General features: G+C 40.6%; 2 protein-coding genes across 3 annotated transcripts in view; one reads left to right on the top strand and one right to left on the bottom strand.

The window, feature by feature from the left end:
• Positions 1 to 144: 144 nt before the first annotated feature.
• nudt3b (nudix (nucleoside diphosphate linked moiety X)-type motif 3b) lies at positions 145 to 9,388 on the bottom strand. The gene is made up of 5 exons (XM_058054799.2): positions 9,067 to 9,388; positions 7,967 to 8,077; positions 3,137 to 3,181; positions 2,946 to 3,030; positions 145 to 2,759 (listed from the first exon to the last, which is right to left on the bottom strand). The coding sequence occupies exons 1-5, from the start codon at positions 9,163 to 9,165 to the stop codon at positions 2,563 to 2,565; spliced, it is 537 nt and encodes a 178-aa protein (XP_057910782.2). The 5' UTR covers positions 9,166 to 9,388; the 3' UTR covers positions 145 to 2,562.
• Positions 9,389 to 19,419: 10,031 nt separating this feature from the next.
• The window catches only part of LOC131105877 (metabotropic glutamate receptor 4-like), a 171,738-nt gene continuing 167,491 nt past the window's right edge, over positions 19,420 to 23,666 (top strand). For both annotated transcript variants that reach the window (XM_058054323.2, XM_058054320.2), the window contains exon 1: positions 19,420 to 20,156. The gene's annotated coding sequence lies outside the window, so the exon portion shown is untranslated. The remainder of the gene's footprint in view (positions 20,157 to 23,666) is intronic.

The raw sequence follows: 23,666 nt of genomic DNA, 5'->3' as shown, positions 1-23,666 counted from the left end.
TTTTCAAAGGAAGTCAAATGATCTTGAGTCACATTAAAGTGTTACAAGGTAGGGATTAAAGGTTCCAACTTTGAACGCAAGAGGGAGCATCAAGCTGAGTACAAGTTGTAACTAGAAAAAGGCACAGACAGGCAGACAAGGCTGTATGTGAAATACTGGTGTTTATTGTTGGCACATTTATTACAATCTTCAGTCTTGCAGTTTTATTCTACAGTCCCAAATGACAAGAGGAAAACTCCAGTGACACGTTAAACAAGTATAAGGATGTTACTTCTAGGCTAGGTTATTGGCCAAAGAAGTGAGTGTGTTATTAATTAGAACCTGGGGGGGGGGGGGGGGGGGGTATTTTCAACCAGTGTTTAGTGAAGTTTGACAGAAGTTGTTTTTCACAAATTTGACCACTAGATGGTGTCAGTCTACCTTTGAGTCGCCAGCATCATTTCTGATTGTCAGACAAGAGCCATGCCAAAACCCGTGAAAGGAGGTCCACTTGGATGAATATCCTCTGAATCCAGCTTGAATCACTCCCTCTTAACAGCCTGCAGTGTTGATATGTAGAATTTTTTTTTGACAACTAGAGCTGTACAAATATAACCATGTGGACAACATAGGATTAAAGACAAGGATAAACAATGAAATAGTTGAGACTTCCCCTTTTGTGACAACCCTCTTCTCCATCAAACCCATTTGAAGTCTCCTCTACCTAGCGGTCAATGCCCTCTACAGCTTTTAATTGCACATTCAGATGAAGACTCAAAAGGGGCGTCGTAAACAGAGACTTTGGCCACCGCACCTTGACTGATAGGCGGCAATAAAATCAAGACTCGTAATTTTTACTGGTTGAGGAAGTCTGTTAAATTCAGTCTACATTGCAGGAGGAGCCTGATAAAGAGAGACTATTCCCTCAGAAGGTAAACTGTAATGGAAAAAGGTGTGCAGGTCTCCGCATGGCTTCACAAACACCAATGACCTCAGCTTCCATCAAAAGTTGGACATTTAGCATCTTAGCCAACAATGGAAAAACATTCCCGCAAAATGAACACAGTAACAAAAGTTAGCATTAATTAGCCTGTGACTTTCACACAAACTCCATTGAAATGAGACGATGCCCCAACTTTTGGTCCAGGGCTGTTTCATCTACACATAGGCTAAGGCGACATCTTTGCATGGCCAAGTTCTGTGTGAAAGGCGCAGGCGAATAAATGCCAGACCTAAGAAAACAAATTGGACTTCAGCTAAATTGTCACTCCCTGAAAGAAAAGGGAAAGGATGTCACGGGTATTCAATCGCAGCCTCATCGCCCGTTCTTCAGTGTCACGTTAAGACCGTTGACCGGCCTCCCTGCACATGCCGGTACTTGCAGGATCCTCGCTTTTAAAGAAAAAGAGCACAAAGACGTGCGAGAGGTGCTCTGTCGTCTTGTACGCTCACCGTTGATCTATACAGAATAAACAATTTTACAATAAAAACCTCTTCCGTGCTATCTACAGCGCTCCCTCCAGTTTCACAGTATCGAGCCGGCGGCTTACGTGACGCGGCTAAAGAGACTCTTGCCAGACTTTCTTTTTCTTTGGAGAGGGAAAAATAGTATTGGGGAAAAAAAGGAAGCATTTTACATGTGGAAAAACAAACTGTACAAGGCTTGTTTGCTCTGCATGATGCCAAAGACAGCATTTGTAGATTGCGGTACTTTCAATATCTAATAGGGTGTTTTTTGGGGTTTTTTTTGGAGAGTGGGGAGGCGGATGCAGATTAAATACTACCAGGAGACAATCATTAAAAAAAAAAAAAGTGCCGAATAAAGTTACCTGTGCTGTTGCAATGTAAACAATTGAAAACTAAGGGGGAAGAGGGTTACAAAAGGAAGTGATCTGTAAAAAAAAAAAAAAAAGAAATGTATTTTATCCTATCAGATGCGGATGAAGACGTTTCAGTCGATAACAAGCAAAAAAAACAAAAACGGAGAAGCTATGTTGACATTCTTCCACTCCCTGCGGAGCGAACGTGTCCCGAGAGGATCAACAAGTAGACAAATCCAAAAAGAACGAGACCCAAGTTACGGTGGTGGCATGGGGGCGGCAGGGGGCTTGAATGGGCACATTCACACACAGACGGAAAAGAAAAATGTAGACGTTATAAAAAAAAAAAGGACCACCATAAGCCTTTCAATTAGCACTAGATACACACTTTTACATGACAACAGTAAAAAGTAGTTCTTTGCATTCCATTATCACGCTAAGGGTGCGTCCAGGGAGGCCAGGGAACCTTTTTTTTCGTTCATGCAAAGAGTTCAGTAAAAAGAAAGCAAAAAGAAGTCAAAATGTACAAAGTGTTTTCACACTTTTTTTTTTTTAAGCCAACAACTTGGTCATCCAGTCTGTGCCACGATGGCGGTGGCACTACAGAGTTGGCAAGGCAAACCAGACAGAGTAAAAGAAGACGACTAAGAGCGCAAGTGGTGGCTAAAGCTCCCAACGTTGGAGGAGTGAAGGGGGCAGTGGTAGGGTGGAGGGGGGGGAGGGTCGGAAGGAAAAGAAGGAGGTCTTCAGTTATGGTTTTTAGTTATCTGATATCTGAGACGGAGCTCTGGTTGATGCTGTAGGTGGGGGACAGGTTCCCGCCTATCGTGGTCACCAAAGGTGTTCCATTGCTGGTCAGGCAACTCTCCTGGAGAGCCTCGAAGTAGGTGGCCTGCACGGGCTTGTGACACTGCAACAATTGTATGGCATCATCTATTTTAAACCATTCCCTTTTTCTCCCTGTTGGGCGAGAACAAGACACCGATGGAGAACAAGTCAAGACATGGCATAGGAGAGCTGGAGATTACAATAGTGTGATATTAGAACGGCTCTAAAAAAGGGGGAAGAACGCCATGTGACCAACCCCTGAGAACCTGATCCATCATGATCCCCCACACTTGGACAAGTAAACAAAGTGCTGTTTACCAATGTTGACCGAGTCCTCCCAGTCCTCCAGAACGTCAGTCACGATCAGAACATACACATACGTCCTGTGTTTCCTCTCCTGGTTCTGTGGAGGGAGAGGGGGGGGGGGTAAAGAAACCAGGTTTCACTTTTTTTTTCCCCACAATTCTAGTGAACCATATTTATGGGACAAAACGTCAAAAGCAGCTCACCTCAAATATGCCCACTAAGCGACCCAACGTCCCCTTCACCCCCGCCTGCCAAAGAAAAACATTAAAACGGTGAGAGAGATTCTTCACATGTTCAATATCTATTTCCACTATAATAAGAGCTCTGGTTGAGTCATTTTCAGCGAATAGTCAAGCTTTACATTGACTACTCTATAGTACATATGAGTTGTACCTTGAGAAGATATAAGAAAAATAACATATTAACGTGCATATGTGCCAACTAAATTATTAAATCGCATGTGCATCTTGTTATGATGACGCAGTTAAGTATTCTGCGAAATCCCAGTAAATTCATTCAAAACAGGAATTCAACTTAAAGTAAATGACATGATGTCTTTAAACACATCCCCTGTTTGTGGCTAGCGCGCAGACCTCACAGCTAGGAGATAAGGGTTCAATTCCACCCTCGGCCATCTCTGCGTGGAGTTTGCATGTTCTCTCCGTGCATGTATGGTTTTTCTCCGAGTACTCCGGTTTGCTCCCACATTCCAAAAAAAAAAAACATGCTAGGTTAATTGGCGACTCCAAATTGTCCATAGGTATGAATGTGAGTGTGAATGGTTGTTTGTCTATATATGTGCCCTGTGATTGGCTGGCCACCAAAGTGGTAGAAAATGAATGAATGATGTGTGGTAGCTTGAGTTAAATTTTCAGTTAATATGCAGCTATAAGACACTGATATGATTATTAGATTATTATTAAATTGGAAAATGCAGACTCCAATAACATGATAGATGCTGCACTGTGGATGCTGTGCTTACAGTCTGACAACTGTTTAATTTATTTTATAATTTATTTATTTATTACAGTAACAATCATCTACAGCCAAATATGGTGTATTGAAATGCTCAATAATCAATCAGTTTAGTAGCAGAAAAATCCTACCTACTGCTTATTAGAATTATTCCGCTATGATTTAGTATGCATTAAAACAACACTTGACATCTATTTAGTTAATTACGTTTTTTTTTTAACCTAAAAATTAACATTAAGTAAAAACATGTATTATTCTCACAACAGGGAAATCAAGAAGCAAAACTAAACTTTTCAAAATATAATAAAAAAAGGCAACAAATCCAAGTCAATCACACTTCTCAACATGTCCAATTCCGCATGCTGTGCAAATAGAACAGAGAACCGCTGTAAAAGGAATGCTTCTGTAGGTGGTGGGCATAGACCATACATGTTTTTTTGATTTGCATTTCAGTGCCTTCACCACTGCAGTTAGCATGAGGAAGGGTCTGTAACTCACAGAAGCTGCTCAGATAGTGCAGGCCACGCAAATTACCCAATTTTCCACTAAAAGTTAAATAACGTTTAGTTCCTGGTAACGTAAAAGGTTCCTGTGGTCCTTTGTGGTTTGCGTTTCTGCCACATTTTAAAGTTCATGGTAGTTTATTCAAATCAGAGTGATGCAATGTAAATAAACATTTTTCTTTGCATATTGACATAAAACATGTAAAAATACTATTAGCAACCACACACTGATTTAAACATAGATGGCAAATTAAAACACGACAAATATGTACAACCAATCACTGTTCGTTTGCACAGCCAACCCTTCAATGGTCAGGGAACTTCAGAGAAAGTACCTAGTGACTAGGAGGAACTTTTTTTTTTTATATAGGTAGGTTTCAGTGGAAACACAGGAGGGTATTTCAAACTACCAGAGTAAACAGGAAAGTTCCTCAGAGTTCATGCGGTGGAAAAGTGGCTAATGCCTGCTGCAGCTAAAAGGTTGGCTGCATCTCCCAGCACAGACAAATAGACGGTCGCCTGGCTCCAACCAGGGTGGGCAGAATGGAAATTCGAGAGCACTCATCATCGAGCTAAAGAGCCCACACTGTCAACTTTTATGTCCAGCCGCAACTCTTAAAGCATCAAAGAGTGAGGTTAACATTCGCACAGCCACAATAGCTGGCACCCATTAAAACACGTTTATTGGAATATTAAACACAAGAAGCGTCGCAAAATCGCAACTTTGCAGAATTTAACACGCGATACACAAATATGGTGCCTTGTGTAGTTACTATTGACGCAAGTGGATGAGACGTTTAGATTAACTTGTTGGGTATTAAGATAGGAATCTGATGTGATTATATGCAAATTTGATGAGTGAATTTACTCCCATCACAAACTTTGGGTCATACTGATGATTTTTCTCATTTACAGATCGACCGATACGTCGGCCAGCCGATATATCGGGCCGATATTTGCGTTCTTTACTTGAATCGGTATCAGCCGATACGCGCGAGGGTTCGCTGATATATTTTTCCGCCACATGATTTACAGACATCGATGCTCGATAAAACTTAAACTATGACAGAAAAGTTTTGCACATGGTTGAATATTTATTCCTTTTAAAGTTGATAATGCTGTTTAAAGGTGTGTTTAAGAAAGCTAAATTCTACTGTGTTCAGTGTTTACATTTCAATAAATATTTGTTTCAACTTGAGACCTGTAATATTTGTTATCATTTTCATTTTTTCATATAAATTGAGGAAGCAAAAGCAGTATCGGCCACAAATATCGGCCCAAGCAAAATCGGCCATCGTCTAAGGGTGATGGAAAAAAATCAGTATCGGCATCGGCTGGAAAAAAAAAAACATATAGGTCGATCCCTAATTTACAGTATGCCTTTATCGCTAACCATTTTCAAATGCCATTTTCGAAATTGAATATTTTCGAAAACTGGAAAAAGTCAACCTCTCTTTTCTAAAAAAGCAAACCTATTACAAGGGGAGAACGGTAGGTCAAGGTGAACGGTAGGTCAGCTGTAGCTGTGGAGCCACTCAGCTGGCGTCTTTGCTTCTTCTTCATCATCTTCAGCTTCCAGTTACAGTCTAAAAATAACTTGACTCCACTCGCAGGACTGTGGTGTCGGTATTGCACCCTCCAGGCTTCCTGCAAAGATCATGTGGGAAGGCAAAAACAAACAAAAAAAAGGGCCTACCACCGCATGAATGGGATGAAGTCAGGGATCAAAAGTCAACCTGTGCACTTTTATGCAGTGCATAAGTGGAGCATTTGTGTAACTGATAAGGATGACTTGGTTTCATCTTGTGAGATACAACTTCTTTTTTTTTGTTATGCAACACTGTCCTGGATATGGTTAAGAGGGGTCACAGTGTGCAGCAACTGAGCATAAACAGACTGATAGAGGAGGCTTCTTGAACCTTTTGCCTACTCATGAGGCATGTTTGTTTGATGTCTTAATTAGCATAAATGCATACTTCAGCGCAATAAGTTACACGTGACAAGTTAGGTATCCTTTTGACAGTTTGTTAAAAAAAACAAACTAGACTCTGTATTCAGCGCTTACAGTGTGTGACGTAGCTCTGGCATGCTGATCAACAGCCACCACACACATGATGCCGGGGGGTGGGGTTGGGGTTGGGGGGGGTGATGATATCAGCCTCCATCATTGTACTTGGACCTTGCACAGAGAATAGGCTTTTGATGTTCAGCAACCTGCCAACAACTGACAGCCGGGTGAGGATTCAGTGTCTTCCATGCCACCGCCGTGACCGCTCTCTGTTCAAAAATGGCAACGGCTTGAACAGCATGTACCCTCCAGAAATACTAGAATTAAGTGATGGGACAGAGTCCCGGAGGATGGATATTGATTTCCATGGAGCTTCACAACTATTTATTATCTGCTGCCCTTCCCTGACCACAGCGATGTGCATACAAGCCAAAAACAGTGCAACCTCAAAAGTCAAACCCGGCCGAAGCTTGTAGAACTCAAACTGACCCGAGGAACAAATATGATGGAGAGTTAGCAGACAGGATAGCGCTTAGCATTGCTTTAGCTTTGTGTTTATATGCTATATTGTCAGTTTACCACATTATTGCAAAAAACGTCAGGTATGTTTAATGTGAAGATGTTCTAGTTTCACCTCAAATTCAACTTTTTTTCAATTTCCTGTTTTCAGTAGACGGCTATCCAGAGTATATGTTCTAGAGTCCCCTTAGTGAGACTATAAGGAAGTCCTTAGTGGTATTAATGCTTCTGAGCAGTTTACTCCTTACTGCTATTACAAAATTGGTTCTGTCGATGCTGTGTTATGCAATATACTTGTTAATTAGTGATCATTTAGTTGATTTTTCTTTTCAGCTTTCTCATGCACTCCTAATCATTAACAAAGTCAAAGAATTAACTTGTTAAATGTCAACTAGAGCACCTCACGCAAAAAAAAAAAGAAATTCTCATTCCTCGTTTTAGTGGCTAGCTTATTTGTGACAGTACATATAAAAATAACTTTAATTATCACCCTGCTCATCTATCAATAAAGTCTGTGTTTAATAGTTTTAATGTGTTAACATGGTGGTGAACTTATTTTTATAGTGTATGGTAAAGTGCTACTTAAAACATTGCCTGCAAGGGTAATGAATGTTTTACAATGGCGACAGTTTAAGCCCGGAACGGATTTATGTTTTCAAATCCAAAACAAATCTGAGGTCAACCAACTTGTGATTGACCTTTTCATGTTCAACTGTATTTGCTTGAGCTCGTCACGTTCCTTCATTTGAAATATTTGTAAGTATAGTCAGACCTCAATCTCGGTGACCTCCTTTGACATTGAAACACTGCTGTGTAACATGATGATAATGGCGCTGCTGACATGTTGCTAGGCTCTCTCAGAGCAAGCAAACAGGAGCTGTGCATTGTTGAAACAGCGTTAAAGTGCATGGTATTTGGCTGTGCGAAAGCCGAGAATATGTTTTTGGAAACAGGTGTGAAGTTTAACCCAGCTATTGAAAAGCGATATAAGGGACAAAATAAACATTGTGTCCAACAGCAAAACCCACCTCTTCACACACTTCCCGAACAGCAGCGACATTGGGCTCCTCCTCGGGTTCCATGCCCCCTCCGGGAACGATCCACTTATCAGGATGTCTGCTGCTGCTCACCAGCAGCACCTACAAAGCATCCCAAACAACATTGACAGGGCTTAATGGTCTCGATCAATGCTGCATGTTCACACTATGCAAAGATTGTTGTCCGGGCATACTTACAGGGGCATAATGTAAGGCATTGTCTATTTACAAATCTCTATATGGAGAGTTTGGTGAAACTTGGCTGGACAAAGTTTCCAAGTTTGGTGCTATTCATACTTAACTGATCACTTCACGGGAGTAATAACAATTATGGCCCCATAACTTCTTTTAAAAAAAACACCTTTGTGCATGTTGGTGACTAGACCTTCCAGAACCGCATCTGATCTCAGCTCACTCGCCCTCGTACGCAGGTAGCTACGGTGGCACGGTGATAGCAAATAAATAACAACAAACAAACTAGAGCCAGGTCATGTCATCTTGTAAACATTAGTATGAGCAATTTTTGGTATATAATAATGAGAAATACATATGACTATATAAGCTAACAGTACATTGTGTCTCGTGTTGTGTCTTTTGGATAGGAACCACTTCGATGTTTGGCTAGCAGTACTAGAATTGTATTAGAGTTGTATTAGAACAGTTACTTGATTTAAACTATTTAATAGGAGGGGCGCGTTGTATAATTGAACAATTTATTAAGATTAAAAGCCGAAATGTCTCACATCACACTAGCCCTGGTTGCTGGCGGCCGTTGCAGGCAGACAGCTGGCTACCCACCGATGGTTAGCATTAGCTCAGCAGCTATCGGTGGCTAATGACCGGTGCAAGCGAGGTGGAAAAGCCTGTGTTAGCCACATTAGCTTACATAACACTAGGGAATAAAATTATAAAAAATAGACAATATATGACGTTAACATGACCAAGACAGATACAAGTGAGTGGTGAGTATAACACGGACACATACCACAGTTGTGTTAATGAATATATTCATTTACAGTTAGCGCAGATGCTCGCGTTGCTAATGCTAACGTTAGCGCGGCTTGACAAAATAGCTACATCCTCGGACTCACCTCCTCCTCCGATTCGCTCCTGAAGCACAGACAGGCGGCCCGCTTCTTGTATCCGTCCCCGTCGTACGTCCGGGTCTGGTTGGACTTGAGCTTCATCATTGCGGGGCGGAGGGGGAGGCACAGACGTTCAACAGTACGGCTAAGTTTACCACGTTTGAAGGCGACGGTTGTAGACGCAAAGAAGTCCTCCTCCGGGGGGGGAACCTCGGCGTTTTTAAATTCAGTAGAAATAACTTCTTCTTCGCTTCATTTTCACTGAGAGAGAGCTCGGCGCATCTACGGCACGGTCGCCATTACAAGGAGCCACTACGCCCACAACGTAATTTAAGCTTTAATAGCTCCGTGAGCGTAAGGAAAGTCGCGTATGCCGCATTCGGGAATAGGGGCGGTGGATAGTGGGGTGGACGCAACACAGCGTAGCGACCGGAGTGAGCCGGTGAAGAAAACTGACACTTTTGCTTCCCACCCCTTTGCAACAGACACTTGTTTGAGTCTGCTTTTACCGCAACACTTAATTTGAACGATCTAAACGCAACAATCCACATTTAGTATATGCAAATAAAGGTGGAGTAAGATGCCGTTTTGATTCATCACTTTCAGCACCGCAGGTAATGGACAGCGCCAAATCAAACATCCCAATAATGATGGGATACACGCGAAAATGACCTTTCACCCCAATAAATACTAAATTGTGCTTCGATTTATATTTTTGTGTGTTGTGCTGGTGATTCCACCACAAAAGGGACAATTATCAGGAGAGTGATGATGACCATATAATAGGAAATGCAATGTAAGAAACAAGTAAAAGCACATATGTCCTGGCTGCTCAGTACAATATGGCTAAAACATCATGGTTGATAATCAGTATAGTTTCAATTCACACAATCTCCTATAGACCATGGGCATGTATACTACTACATTGCTATTACTACATTGGTTCTGTTGCTGTTGTGTTGTGCAATATACGTACTTGTTAATGAATGACAATGTAATTCTGAACCTTTACTTAGTCCACTAAGTCATACATTCATCATTGTGTGCATTGATGCTAGTGCCTGTCTGCACTCGAACACAAATAAATATGATTTTTCCCTCCTCTTCTTCCTTGCAGGGCCTGCGATTGAATGTCATCCAAAGGTGAGTAAAGTAGTTTTGTTTTACATGGTTTTGCCAAACAGACGTGAAATTATTTTTACACTTGAATGACACAGAAAATGCTATACATTGATCAAGATTCAACGTAGTTTGACCCTGGAACTGATTCATTCCAATTTGGTAACAGCATTCAGTTGATATGAGGAACACTGAGTGTGTGTGTGTGTTAGTGGTGGGTGGAATGATCTAAATATCAATAATATCGATCCCAACATTGGTATCAATATTGATCGATACCAATGTAAAAAAATCACTACTTAGGCTCCAGTTGGTTTCCTGTCCGATACAACCTGGCTTTGTGTCTGCTGTCTGTTACAACGCGGAGAAAGCTACCTTTGCTCCCCCCTCCTCCTCCTCCTCCTCCCTCTCTTGTGTTTAATTTACCATCACATGACTCAGCAGAGACAGGCAACAGATAGACCACCACTACCTCCCAGCAAGCCCAGACATACCACAGAGAGAGCAGCAGGATGACAGAAAAAAAGAGAAGCGCTGTTTGGTTATATTTTCAGGCCGATTCAGTTTAATGATGCATCCGTCTTCATTTTTAAAAAGTATCGGTATCGGTATTGGCGATACTGGCCGTGTATTTACTAGATGGATACCAAATCTAACGGTATTGTACCACTGGTGTGTGTGTGTTATCGAGATGGCCACTGTTGAGAAACATTACAGAGTGCAGGAAATGAAAACTGTAATTAGAGTGAAGTGTTTGCCCCCCCACCCTACCCCTCCCAGCAGTAAATATGCAAACATAATTAAACTCCAGTGGTAATGTTTCTAAAGAGGGTGCCAGAAGGTGTAAAGTTTGGCTGCGTACACTTAGGCCTTACACAGTCAGCGGTCATAAGGTTTTATGCAGGTGTACCTAATGTTGTGGCCAGTGAGTGTATATTGCGGCAAATTGTGCACTTTGCGGTGAAGCAACAAAACAAAAAAAATACATGTTTCTATACATGCAGTTGAGCTTAATTGGGTTTTCATTACATTCAACGCACATTAGTTGTGTACAGCTACACAGATGTGATATGTTGTTTTCTTGAAGAGACGGTGTGTGGAGTTTTCACGCGGTTAAAATAAAATAATAAAATAATATATACAGTACATAAAGCATAGGGTCATACTCAAGTGCTGCTTCTTGCACTTTTACGATCCACAGTTGCTAAGGCAACCCCTTCTCTGTGCTGCTGGGCGAGTCATTCATACAATCAGTAGTAGTATCGGATCTGTCCACATAGGGGCGCTCAACATCTTCAAAAGACAGATCATGTTTAGTATCTACATTATATGTAAGATAAAAAATACACATCAGCTCACATTCATATTTCATATCACTGACAACGACCACTTCTAATGCTACGGCAGCTTTGACTATACTTAGTAAACACAGATTACATTTAAACACAGTAATGCCACAGTGCTCATTCGAAGTAAACATTAAGTAAACAGACAAACCGCTGCTACACTACTACTACTGAGTAAACATAACTTATACTGTTAACACCTCTACCACTACAACTACCAAGTAAACACAGATGATTACTACTCTATCTGTGCAGTGTGGAAGAACGTTGGGACAAGTTACCAAAAACTGTGAGGTTTCTAACTGAATTATGTATTTTGAATAAAATAATGTTCCATCTTTCCAATATTGATATCTCTTTGCATAAAATTGAATGTACTTATCATATTTACCGAGATTTATATTATATCCCTACTTACAGTATACTTATTTCTATTTGCAATTAAGTGTGATTAATTATGAGTTAACTACAGACAGAATGCGATTATTGCGATTAAATATTTGAATCGTTGGGAGGTTAGTCACTGTTGTTACCAAGACAAGGTGCAGCAAAAAGTAAATAAATAATTTAAAATCAGCTGGTCTGTCTCTGAATACTACTACTAACATGACGGGTACTAAGTAAAGACAAACAATACTTTTAATACCACTAAATAAACACAAATTTTGCTTCTACTGGAACCACCACCACTACTACTACAACTATAACTGACACTTATAAAAAGTACTAATTACTTTTGTAAATTGCTAACATGAAAAGCAAAAGATATTGCAACTGCTATCACTTCCTGTTGTTATTTTTTCATAAAAATGATTGGCTAGTCAAGAGAATATAAGTGTAGTGCCAACACACGCCTCTCTAATGCTAATCTGCTAAGTAGATAAAGAGATGAAAAGTAAATAATCTCCTTGGTAGAGATCATTGTTGTCCAAAATAACCTTTTCTATCAATAATCCACACTTCACTAATGGGATAAAGGCAAATAACAAATAAGCATTAACGTTTGTGACATTTAAATAAGACAGGATTATCAGAGCTCAATTAAAGGCAGATCTATCAAAGCCCAGCTACTGACAAACACACAGCAAGGGATGGAAGCAGAAGTACAGCATTAAAATTTGATGGTTGTGTTTGCCTTCAACAAGGCCTTTCTTCACTCACACCACAAAGACGACAAAGCATCTGAGCATATTGATATTTATTTATTTCACTCTTTAATTGAAGCCTGGAAAAAATATTGGCAACATTAACCTTTTTTCTGTGGCTAAATATGCACATTAGCGACTTCAATGAGCAGGAGATTGCGTCGTGGCGCCCGAGGCCAGAGGAGATTGCGCTTGGCTTCACCCCGTAAGAGAAGCAATTTGCTGGGTTGTGATTGTCTGGGCTTCCAGTTGCACCGCCTCTTTATGCAAACTATCATTTGCTAAAAGGTATCAGCGTGAAGAATCATTAGTTTTGCTTCCTCCTCCGAGAAATAAATACAGGAAAATACATAACGTAACATAACATAAGATTGTACATAAACTAATGATACAAAGCACAAATTACATTAATTTATAACTATTTTGAATCATCCATTCATTCATTTTCTACTGCTTATCCTCACAAGGGTCTAGGGGGTTGCTGGAGCCTATCCCAGCTGTCTTCGGGCGAGAGGCGGGGTACACCCTGGACTGGTGGCCAGCCAATCACAGGGCACATATAGACAAACAACCATTCACACTCACATTCATACCTATGGACAATTTAGAGTCGCTAATTAACCTAGCATGTTTTTGGAATGTGGGAGGAAACCGGAGTACCCGGAGAAAATGCACGCACGCACGGAGAGAACATGCAAACTCCACACAGAGATGGCCGAGGGTGGAATTGAACCCTTGTCTCCAAGCTGTGGGGTCTGCACGCTAACCACTCGACGCCTATCTATTTTTCAAAATAATTTTTCCTATAGCAACTGTGTTGTTATGAGCAATGAGGGGATGTGTTCAAAGACATCATGTCATTTACTTTAAGTTGAATTCCTGTTTTTCTCGATTGCCGTGCAGCCCTATTGTGAATTTTTTTCGGGTACTCTAGTTTCCTCCCACACTCCAAAAACATGCTAGGTTAGTTGGCAACTCCAAATTGTCCATAGGTATGAATGTGAGTGTGAATGGTTGTTTGTCTATATGTGCCCTGTGATTGGCTGGCGACCAGTCCAGGGTGTACCCCGCCTCTTGCCTAAATATAGGCTCCAGCATGCGCGTGACCCTCGTGAGGATAAACGGTATAGAAAATGGATGGGTATTCCAGTACTACAAAGTAAACGGATGTCTAGTCAAAGTAGTAAAACTCAAGCATGACATCACTTGTTATGAATGCCTCTGTAGCTCCTCTATTTGAATGCATGCAAGTATTTCTTCCACCACTAGAGGCTGCTCTCATCATGTCATATTTCTCCTGACAGCCAACAATATATATTTCCTTAATAAAGCCCCAGCAATCAGATAGTAGATATGCATCATATATAAAATATGACAGCATGAGTCTGCGGAACCATGCATGATTGAAGCACCATCACTGCATATTCTGGCATGTGACAGATGCCCATCCGTCCCTTCCACATTATTACATTATTCTTTATTTTTCTACTCCAGCCTCACATGGAAATGTTGGAGCAGCTTGGCTGCAGTGTAACCACCCACTGGAGATGGATATTTTTACATTCAAGTGTGTGTTAAACATCCCTATGTTGTACCCAATTGTCCTTTTTATGATGTGCAGGCGCACCCACAGAAGAATGCTTGGCCGTGTTTATATCCTGTTATAGGATCTGCCATTGACAGATAGTTGTCAGTGCATCTGCAGGGTATAGTTGCTTACTATTCACCCATTATCACACGGTGTAGTAAACCTCAGCGGATTCAAACGACACATGACCATTAGCAAGCATGCAGAGGTCTGAGAATATGATCCATCCATCTATTTTCTATGCCGCTTATCCTCACTCCTTATATACCGGGAATTCCATTCTTTGATAACATTATATTATTAGCATACTTTCAATTGGGCTGTTAGTTAGTAGGAGCACACACAAAGAAAATATTTTGTGGAAATGCTCATGAAATGTTTTGGTGTAGATCCGCTTATGTACAGTTGGTTTTGTTCTGAATAGTTGCATTTTTACACATTTTCTTGAACATCTCAGTGACTGTCCTGAATGTCTTGGTTATTCAAATGGCTGAAATAAAACGCTTTATCCAGATTCTAAACCAAAAATACAACGCACCCCTCTAATAACATTTGGTGTAATCCTTATAAGCGTATACAGCAGGGGTCTCAAACTCGCGGCCCATGGGCCGCATTTGGTCCGCGAGACGCTAGTTTGAGGCCCCCACCTTGATACCAAAGTTTAATGTTGAAATGACAGCTTAAAGCTGTGTGCACACCGGACATGCTAACTTGCTAATTGGGTAAAATTATTAAGTTTCATTAATGTTCATGTTAAAGGTAAAATAACTGTTAATATTGTACATTTGAATCTGAAAATAATAATTTCTCTACCAACTGTATGTGGTTTCTTACGTTTTTCTTATTTGCTGTTTTATTATTATTTTACTTATTTATTACTGATTGATTGATTTATTGTCTTTATTCTTAATTTGTTTATTTTTTTTAATCTTATTTTGTGTATAGAAAAATAAAAATGAAGATATTTGAGAACAGTGGAATGTTTTATCAGATATTTTGGTGTGGAAAACCGGAACCAAAGTACTGAAAAAGTGTAGGGTATAGCAGAAGCAAAAGCATTGAAGATTTTTTTTCCAGTTTTTAATAAATGCATTTTGGGTTTTTTTTTTTTGAAAACCTGATGCGGCCCGGCTTCACCCAGAACCTAGCTCCGGTGGCCCCCAGGTAAATTGAGTTTGAGACCCCTGGTATACAGTATATCTTGCTCCTTAGTGTTTTATAATGTCTACATGGGTACAAGTGCTATAAAAGGACCTGACTACAAATAGAGGTCATAGCTGTGCGCACGGCGAACATCAGTCACACATGCACGGAACATATGTTGCATCAGATAACCGAGAGTCAGACGCTCACTTTGATACACTCAAACGTCAGCAGAGAGAGAGAGAGAATGTGTGTGTATGTGTGTGTGTGTGTGTGTGCCGGCAGGAGTTCAATATTAGATGACACTGATGAAAAGCAGCACAACACAACGTCTTTATTTCTGGGCCACTATTAAATCAACGTGTATGATGCTGAAGGACACCCGTATCATCATTTCACACCCTAGTGAAAAACTTTTTTTCTTGGCTAGCCTAATTGAACATATTAGTAACTTATTTAATTTCCTCTCCAAAGACGTGAGTGAATGAGAGCAAGTGAAAAAAAGGATTGAGAGCTGTCAAAAGGAGCTCAAAGTTTTGGTCCTCTTAATGGACACCAGTAGATAAAGAAACCTTTTGAACTTGAAATTTACACCCTGAATAATTGCCATTATGTGTCCATGAAATGAGAAGTGTCTGGGGGCAGGCGATTATGCCTCTGTAGTTTGCTGCTTCCGCTGGGGATTTCTGGGAGTGACTGGAATTAACGTGGCTTCAATTCTCTCCACCCCGTGGCTAATTGAAACAAGTACACTGAGGCCCATGCTTAAGGGAATGGGATGGTGATGCTGTGAATGTGTTCGGGGCAGACAGATGCTACTGTATAAGAAAATACAGTACATAAATGTACTTTTAGGTTCATGTTTTATATTCTTTTGGATCACTTTTCTTTTCAATAATTATCAGTGTATAAGCATTTTCACATTTTTGAGAAAGTTAACTTGCAAAATGAGTCCCAAGATAATTGACAGTAAAAGTCAAACATGGTGGTTGTAGTGTCACGGTCTGCAGGTGCATGAAATATGAATTCCAACATGTACAGTGACATCGTGAAGCAGAGCTTGGGATAAATGGCGAAGAGCCCAAACACACTTCCGAGATGACAAGTGCCTCGCTGAGGAAGCTGATGGAGTGGCTAAGTGTGTCACCTCCACACCTGAAATCAATTGAGCACCTGTGGGGCATCTTCAAGCAGAATGAAGGAAGGTGGAGGACCACAAGGTTTTCCAACATCCGTGTGTTAACTCATTTTCAGTGGCGAGTAAATCTATACTGCTATACAAGCTGTATACTATAGTATTGTAAAGATATCATCAAATATTTGCTGAAATGGGAGGTTTATTTTCACTTTTGTTTCGCATCTATTCTATTATTTCTTATCTATTTTCAGCATTCACCAATTCTGATAATTTTTGGGTGACTACAGTTTATATAAGGTTCTGTTTAGGGTATTCTTATTATTCTTTACTATTACTACCATATTTTCTGGAGTATAAGTCGCACAAGGCCAAAAATGCATAATTAGGTAGAAAAAAACATACATAAGTCGCTCGGAAGTACAAGTCGCACAAGGCCAAAAATGCATAATTAGGTAGAAAAAAACATACATAAGTCGCTCCAAAGTATAAGTCGCACAAGGCCAAAAATGCATAATTAGGTAGAAAAAAACATACATAAGTCGCTCGGAAGTACAAGGCGCACAAGGCCAAAAATGCATAATTAGGTAGAAAAAAACATACATAAGTCGCTCCAGAGTATAAGTCGCACAAGGCAAAAATGCATAATCTGGTAGAAAAAAACATACATAAGTCGCTCCAGACTATAAGTCGCACAAGGCCAAAAATGCATTAGGCAGAAAAAAACATACATAAGTCGCACTGGAGTATAAGTCGCACAAGGCCAAAAATGCATAATTTGGTTGAAAAAAAATACATAAGTCACTCCGGTGTATAAGTCGCACAAGGCAAAAATGCATAATTTGATAGAAAAAAAAACATACATAAGTCGCACTGGAGTATAAGTCACATTTTTGCAGGTAATTTATTTTCCAAACTACTTCACCAAAACAGACATTATGTCATCTTGGAAGGCAAGTTCTAACAATAAAAGAATAGAGAACAGGCTGAATAGGTGTAAGATATGCTAACACAATGCTTATTCAGCTACACAAAAAATAAACATGAACACAAAAGGTGTCCAGTGTTTATGTTACATAAACAGTTTTTTCATTAACATGTCGCTCCGGAGTACAAGTCGCAGGATCAGCCAACCTATGAAAAAAAGTGTGACTTATAGTCTGGAAAATACGGTATTATTATTATTATTAGTGAAACTAAATCCCCTTTTAATATACTCAAAGATGCACCAAATTTTGAGAGCATGTGTATTCTTGGGCAAGTTTATGTATCTTGGGGTTCTGGGCGAGAACCACCCAAGAAAGCCACTCTATAGTGTTATAAAATATAAGCCCCCACTACCAGTGTGTCCAATTTTATGCAAAATCCCATGTTCATCATGACAGGATGCACGGAATATTTCTGGTATTTGGGTCATTACCAGAGAGGGGTACCTTCAGTAATTCATTCAGTCGCCACCGAAATGTAAACAGTTTTTATAATTGCGTGGTTAGTCTGATCAAAAGTTCTTGTGTTCCGTATAGTATAGCTTGTACCGTGACAAACCAAAACGGCCTCCTGCTCTACCGCAATCCCCGACAGAAGTGTTATCATGTTGGAACATCCCATGTGTGTGACAGTGCACCATTGTGGGATAATAAAGTCATATGAAACATTTTGCTCAATAACCGGAACAAGTTATTCCCTTTTTTCGTCTGGTCCCCCAGTGCTGCTCCCCAACACCGTCATCCTGCTCCAGTTGAACTGCATTGATGAATATTCACAAGGTTGGCTGCACGATGTACCCCCATCCCAGTCCCCCATTCCTGCTTTTCCCTTGATGTGGCGGCTAGCATATCACCACAAGTGTTGACCCGCTCTCTTGAGAGACTTCACACTGGAAGTGGAGCTTTCTATTCGGGGCAATATATATCACAATATATGTTGTCATGTGAAAAAAAACTGGGACACCCCATGAACTGTATATATTTGTGACGACCGACTCTTCTATTCCTGAAGCGCTGCACATAAAAGGGTAAAAGTGGAACAAAACGTGCACCGCTACTGCGTTGCATGGGCTATTATTTCTCTGACATATAAACCACATGCAGATGTTTAAGTGGTTTGCGCACAGGCCTCACAGCTAAGAGACCTGAGTTCAATTCCACCCTCGGTTATCTCTGTGTGGAGTTTGCATGTTCTCCCCGTGCATATGTGGGTTTTCTCCGTGGACTCCGATTTCCTCCCACATTCCAAAAACATGCTAGGTTAATTGGCGACTCCAAATTGTCCATAGGTATGAATGTGAGTGTGAATGGTTGTTTGTCTATATGTGCCCTGTGATTGGCTGGCCACCAGCCCAGGCTCCAGCACTAATTGTCCATAAGCCATATCAATCTATATATATATGAGCAGTTATATGAATATGATATAAATATGAACTGTTTTGGAACAAAAAAAATGGAGTGGGCGTGCCCGGAAACAGGCTGCAGAATCTGGAAGATCTAGAAAGCTCTAGAAATCTGTAGGTTGTTGTATGTAGCTGCTCTATAGAAGTTCACAACTAAACAAAGGGATGAAAATTAGCATAATAGATCCCCTTTAACTATTAATACACAGAAAGATGAACAGTTCAACAACATGAATTGTGGTTGCTCACGCTCAAGAAAACAGTGCCCCTAGCGTCTTGGTGGAGAATTGCAAGTCACGTAGTAGAACAACACCACCAAGAAGGAGTCGTAAGGGCTGGTTTGTAGTACAGTGTAGTAAAGTGTAGCCTTTAGTTGTTCTAGGAAGATGCATGAAGCCCACGTTAATTGAAGCACACACACACGCACGCACGGAGGGAAAGAGAAAGAGAGAGACCTGAGTTTTTTCTCCCACTGATTGGACTTGATATCTTCGTCATGCTTTACGCACACGCACACCCACAACGCGCATCATCTGCTGCGCACACAGGACAGGCAGCAGCACCCGCATCACCCCACACCGTGGGTATCGAACAGTGATCGTCGGGATGGATGCAACAATTGTACTACCTCCAAGTCATCTTTAATTAACCCTAGTACATTGCGATTCTCCCCCCCACCCACAGAAGAGGAAACCCGCAAACTCCACCGAAACTGCGTTGACATTTGGCCAAAAACCAGGATGTAAACGCTTGGCGCCGCTTTCTCTGAACATCCATTAATCTGGCATCAACACCTTTGACGTTCATGTGTATCGGGGGTGCAGTTCGGCGCAGATAAGAGCTCCGTGGAGTGGTGCGTGGGGGGCATCAATCACGTGGCAACATACAGCAGGGAACGCAACCATCGCCTCGGTTGTGCGGGCGCGCCTTTTTGCAACGTGATACCCCCACTAAAAAAAAAAAAAAAAAAATCGGATCCACCTACTTAGCAGCCACCCCGTTCAAGCCACATGCAGTAAGTTGGAGACTTTTCAGCACCGCTCTCATGGACAGCGCTCGTTTTTCTGTGAATTAAGATGGGCTTCAGCTGGGTGAATTCCTTGTGGATACTACACCATGCGAGACTTACACGCACTCCATAATAACATCCACGAAGGTGCATCGTGAGTTTTTTATATGTGGGTCACTTCGGGTGGACGGACCCCCCTTGCGTGTCCAGGAGAAAGAACAGGTGAGTAGAGCCACATTAAAGAAACAACAACATCCAAACAAATAGCATGATTTTAAGCGAATAATACAATTTAATGACTTTTTTTGCACAATAAATGCACCTTTATGAGGTGTACAACACCCAGGATTGTGAATGAATTGCTTGTTTTTATTGGTGATAATTTTAATCCTGCAGAGGAGCCTCGAGTCTGCTCAGTTTAGATTAAACAGCCGGTGCACATCAGTTAGAGTGATATAAACTAACCCCCACCCATTCGCTTCTATGTATCTTTTATCGTCCCTACTCATATGTATCTCATGTGTCTCCCCAGTCGCCCTGAAACTAGTTGAGTCATGGAGGGAAGCACCCTAGTGTGTGTGTTTGTGTTTGTGTGCAGCTTCCTAGCAGTTTTTTTGGCAAACTTTAATAGGGCACTTGAGCATAACCCTAATCCATCACTATTATCATGTTTGTATAGGGAAATGGTGGCAAGGGGGGTGGGGGTATGTCAGTTTGTGGTCATTCCAGCCTGGAGGTTGTGGTTGTGGAGTGTAAGCAACACAACATTGTGGTATTAATACTGCCTCCATTGCTTGTTATTCCCTATGGCCTTTTTTTTTGCAGGGGCAAGAGATTAGCTTTGTGCCATGTTATTCTCATAGCTTCAATGGTGGGTAAATATGCCATTGTCTGCATTCTGTCTCAACTTGCAGCCAAGAGAGGTGGACATGGAGGTAGTGATGGTAGTGGTGGTGGTGGTGGGAATATGCCTCATATCAGCATCAGCGAGTAATTATCTCCAGGCTCTGACTCAGCAAAAAAGAGGTTTTTAATTCACCCTCGTCCACAGCTCCTGATCTCAGAGGGGATATTTAAAAAAAATATATATATTTTACATCATAGTTATTTGTGGTTGGCTTCCGTGTTCTTCACATTAAGTATCTTCAGCTGCTCCAAGAGTGTACATGGACTTTTTTGCTGCTTTATCTGCTCTCTTCCTGAATGCAGCGTCAGCGTAAAATGTTCCCCTCCTCTCCTCATGCTGCAGCCAAAGTATGAAGCACACAAAGAATAAATATGGATTCGTGTGTAATAGAACAGCCAATGGCAGGGTGCATATACATAGTACACACGAACAATCATTCACACTCACATACACACCAATGGACAATTTAGTTGTCCATTAACCTTACATGCATGTTTTTGGCATGTGGGAGGAAACTGACATTACCTTAACACTGCATGGAGTCAGCCATGGCATGTCTGCAATGACAGAGTTAAAAAGATCTCCTCTCGTTGTATGTTTTTGGTTTTTCTCACTTTTTGTCCTTTTTTTTAGTTTCTCCATAAACTCCATCTTAAGTGTAAAATAAATAAATTGGAGGCTAACTAGTTATGTCGGTAGCATGCTATGCTTAAAGCAGCGGACGTCTCAGGCGTCCCCTGCAGTGATCCCGTAGTCTGCGCATAAGAGTTGCGCAATGTAATGTAAACAAAGAATATTGTAGTGGGAAAGTGACTGTAGGGGTCTTATTGCATGTCCGCAGAGCTCTAATAATGGCAAAAAACTTATTTATAAAACCATAAAAAATCAAATTTTTTTATGGTCTATGAACATTTTCCATTCATTACTATTGAATCCTACTTTGCAGAAATTCATTCATATTATTGCGGCAAGGTCGAGAACCAATTAACCGCGATGAATGAGGGGCGACTGTATTACACAACATGGCGGCGATAAGTGATAATGGTGATAAGTTAATTTTAAACACTATACAAGTAGTAGCCATGACAACATACAGAGGTATAGATAAAGCTGCTAGATGCCGACCACTTATTATATTTCAAATGAAGCTACTGTCATCTTGTGGAGCTAACAAAAATAACAATCAGGAGGTTGTCTACAGCCACAGCAGTGTCTGTTTCCAGACAAGGGGCAAGTTATAGTAGATCCCAGCGGTTATTTGTGACTGTAGGAGACTTGGCGGTTAAATGACGAGTGGTATTTAATTGGAGCCACATAATGGAGCGGTATAACAGGTACTGTTGCAATTAATTAGTTTATTAAGTGTAGTGTAGTGTAAAAATAAGTCAATATACATTACTTGATATTCAATAGGTTATGATATTGTGTCCAAAAGCAGTTGATGTTTGCTAAATACAAGGATGAAGAGTCTTGAACCAGTCATGATGTGCTATATATATCACTATATTGACACTCACTATGGTACCCATTATGTCATTGGATGGTCATATCACCTTGTACTTCGGTACGAGGTACATTATTAAAAAAAAAACAACCTTAAACTATATTAGGAAAGCAGGAAGTGAACAAATGTAACAGTTACTGATTGTAAAAGTACCAGATGGAGGGGTAGGATTTAATAAGCTTTGCTTCTTCCTACTCCTTTTGGACATGTGGAACTGTGAACTGATTATGTGATGCATTCAATTGTAATCTGATGCATGTTCAAATGAAATAAAACCATTACCATTACCATTTCTTTGGAGGTTCTATGGTTATCATTACATTATAGTATGTATCTTTACCATCACTGGTACCAAGACACAAACCAAAAAAAGCTTAAAAATGTACACTTTTTGCTTTAATGACATAATTCAGTCTTGGGTAAGAGCATGGCACAGCTTGACTTCCTTATTAAAGTGCTAAGGATGTGTCAGATGCCAAGGGTATCTCATGTACACAAAGTTGGATTTGGGTCAAGAAAATGTTGACATTCTTCATCAGCGTTCTAGCAAACTTTTATTTGGAAGTGTCTTCAACTGAAACAAAGCATGATGCTGATTCTTCTGGTGCACCAGTACTTTTTCTAACATCCATTAGCATCTGGATGGAAAATGTCTCATGGGCAATTGCCGTATATACGTATCTTTACAATACATATTGAGCACATATAAAGGGGACATGTAAGAATCATGTCATGTTCATTCTGTGCAAGTCCACCTCGATCAAAGTGCTTGAAATCATTCCAAAACTGCATCATTCCAAGTCTTCAGAGGGCTTCTCCACCACCAAGCACAACCACAGCCAATGTAGGCCTGCTGCATCCAACACAGACTGCAGGGAGAAGAAAAAAAAACATATTACCAAAACAGAACTGTGGTCAAATTCCCTCTAGTCCTTCATTATTTTCTTTACAAAGGCTTAAGCTGGAAATAGGAAGTGTGTGTGTGTGTGTGTGTTCCAGCTTCATTCTTGTGTCGCCAGAAACCATCTGCTCAATCGAAAGGCTTTTCATAGTAAAAAAAAAAAGGACACATGGACACTTTACAAAGCCAATTTGTGTCCCGATAGAAAATATAACATGCAACTGCTCAATTCATCATATAGCAGGACATGTTCATCACAGGACAGAATTATAGGTCACATATCAAATAATGAGAATAGAACTAATCAGTTCCATTCTATCACTGATGGCTTTGTTTTAAACAGAAGTATTGCAAGTATGATACGCATGAATGAATGAACATTTTTAAAGCGCATGCAGAGTTAGTTATAACGATCGGATG

Source organism: Doryrhamphus excisus, linkage group LG18 (assembly GCF_037039965.1).
Source record: "Doryrhamphus excisus strain RoL-2023G ecotype Guam linkage group LG18, RoL_Dexc_Guam_v1.1, whole genome shotgun sequence".
In the NCBI taxonomy this organism is placed as follows: domain Eukaryota; kingdom Metazoa; phylum Chordata; class Actinopteri; order Syngnathiformes; family Syngnathidae; genus Doryrhamphus; species Doryrhamphus excisus.
Note: the sequence above shows the minus strand (reverse complement) of the source record. Positions and strands in the feature narration are given on the sequence as shown.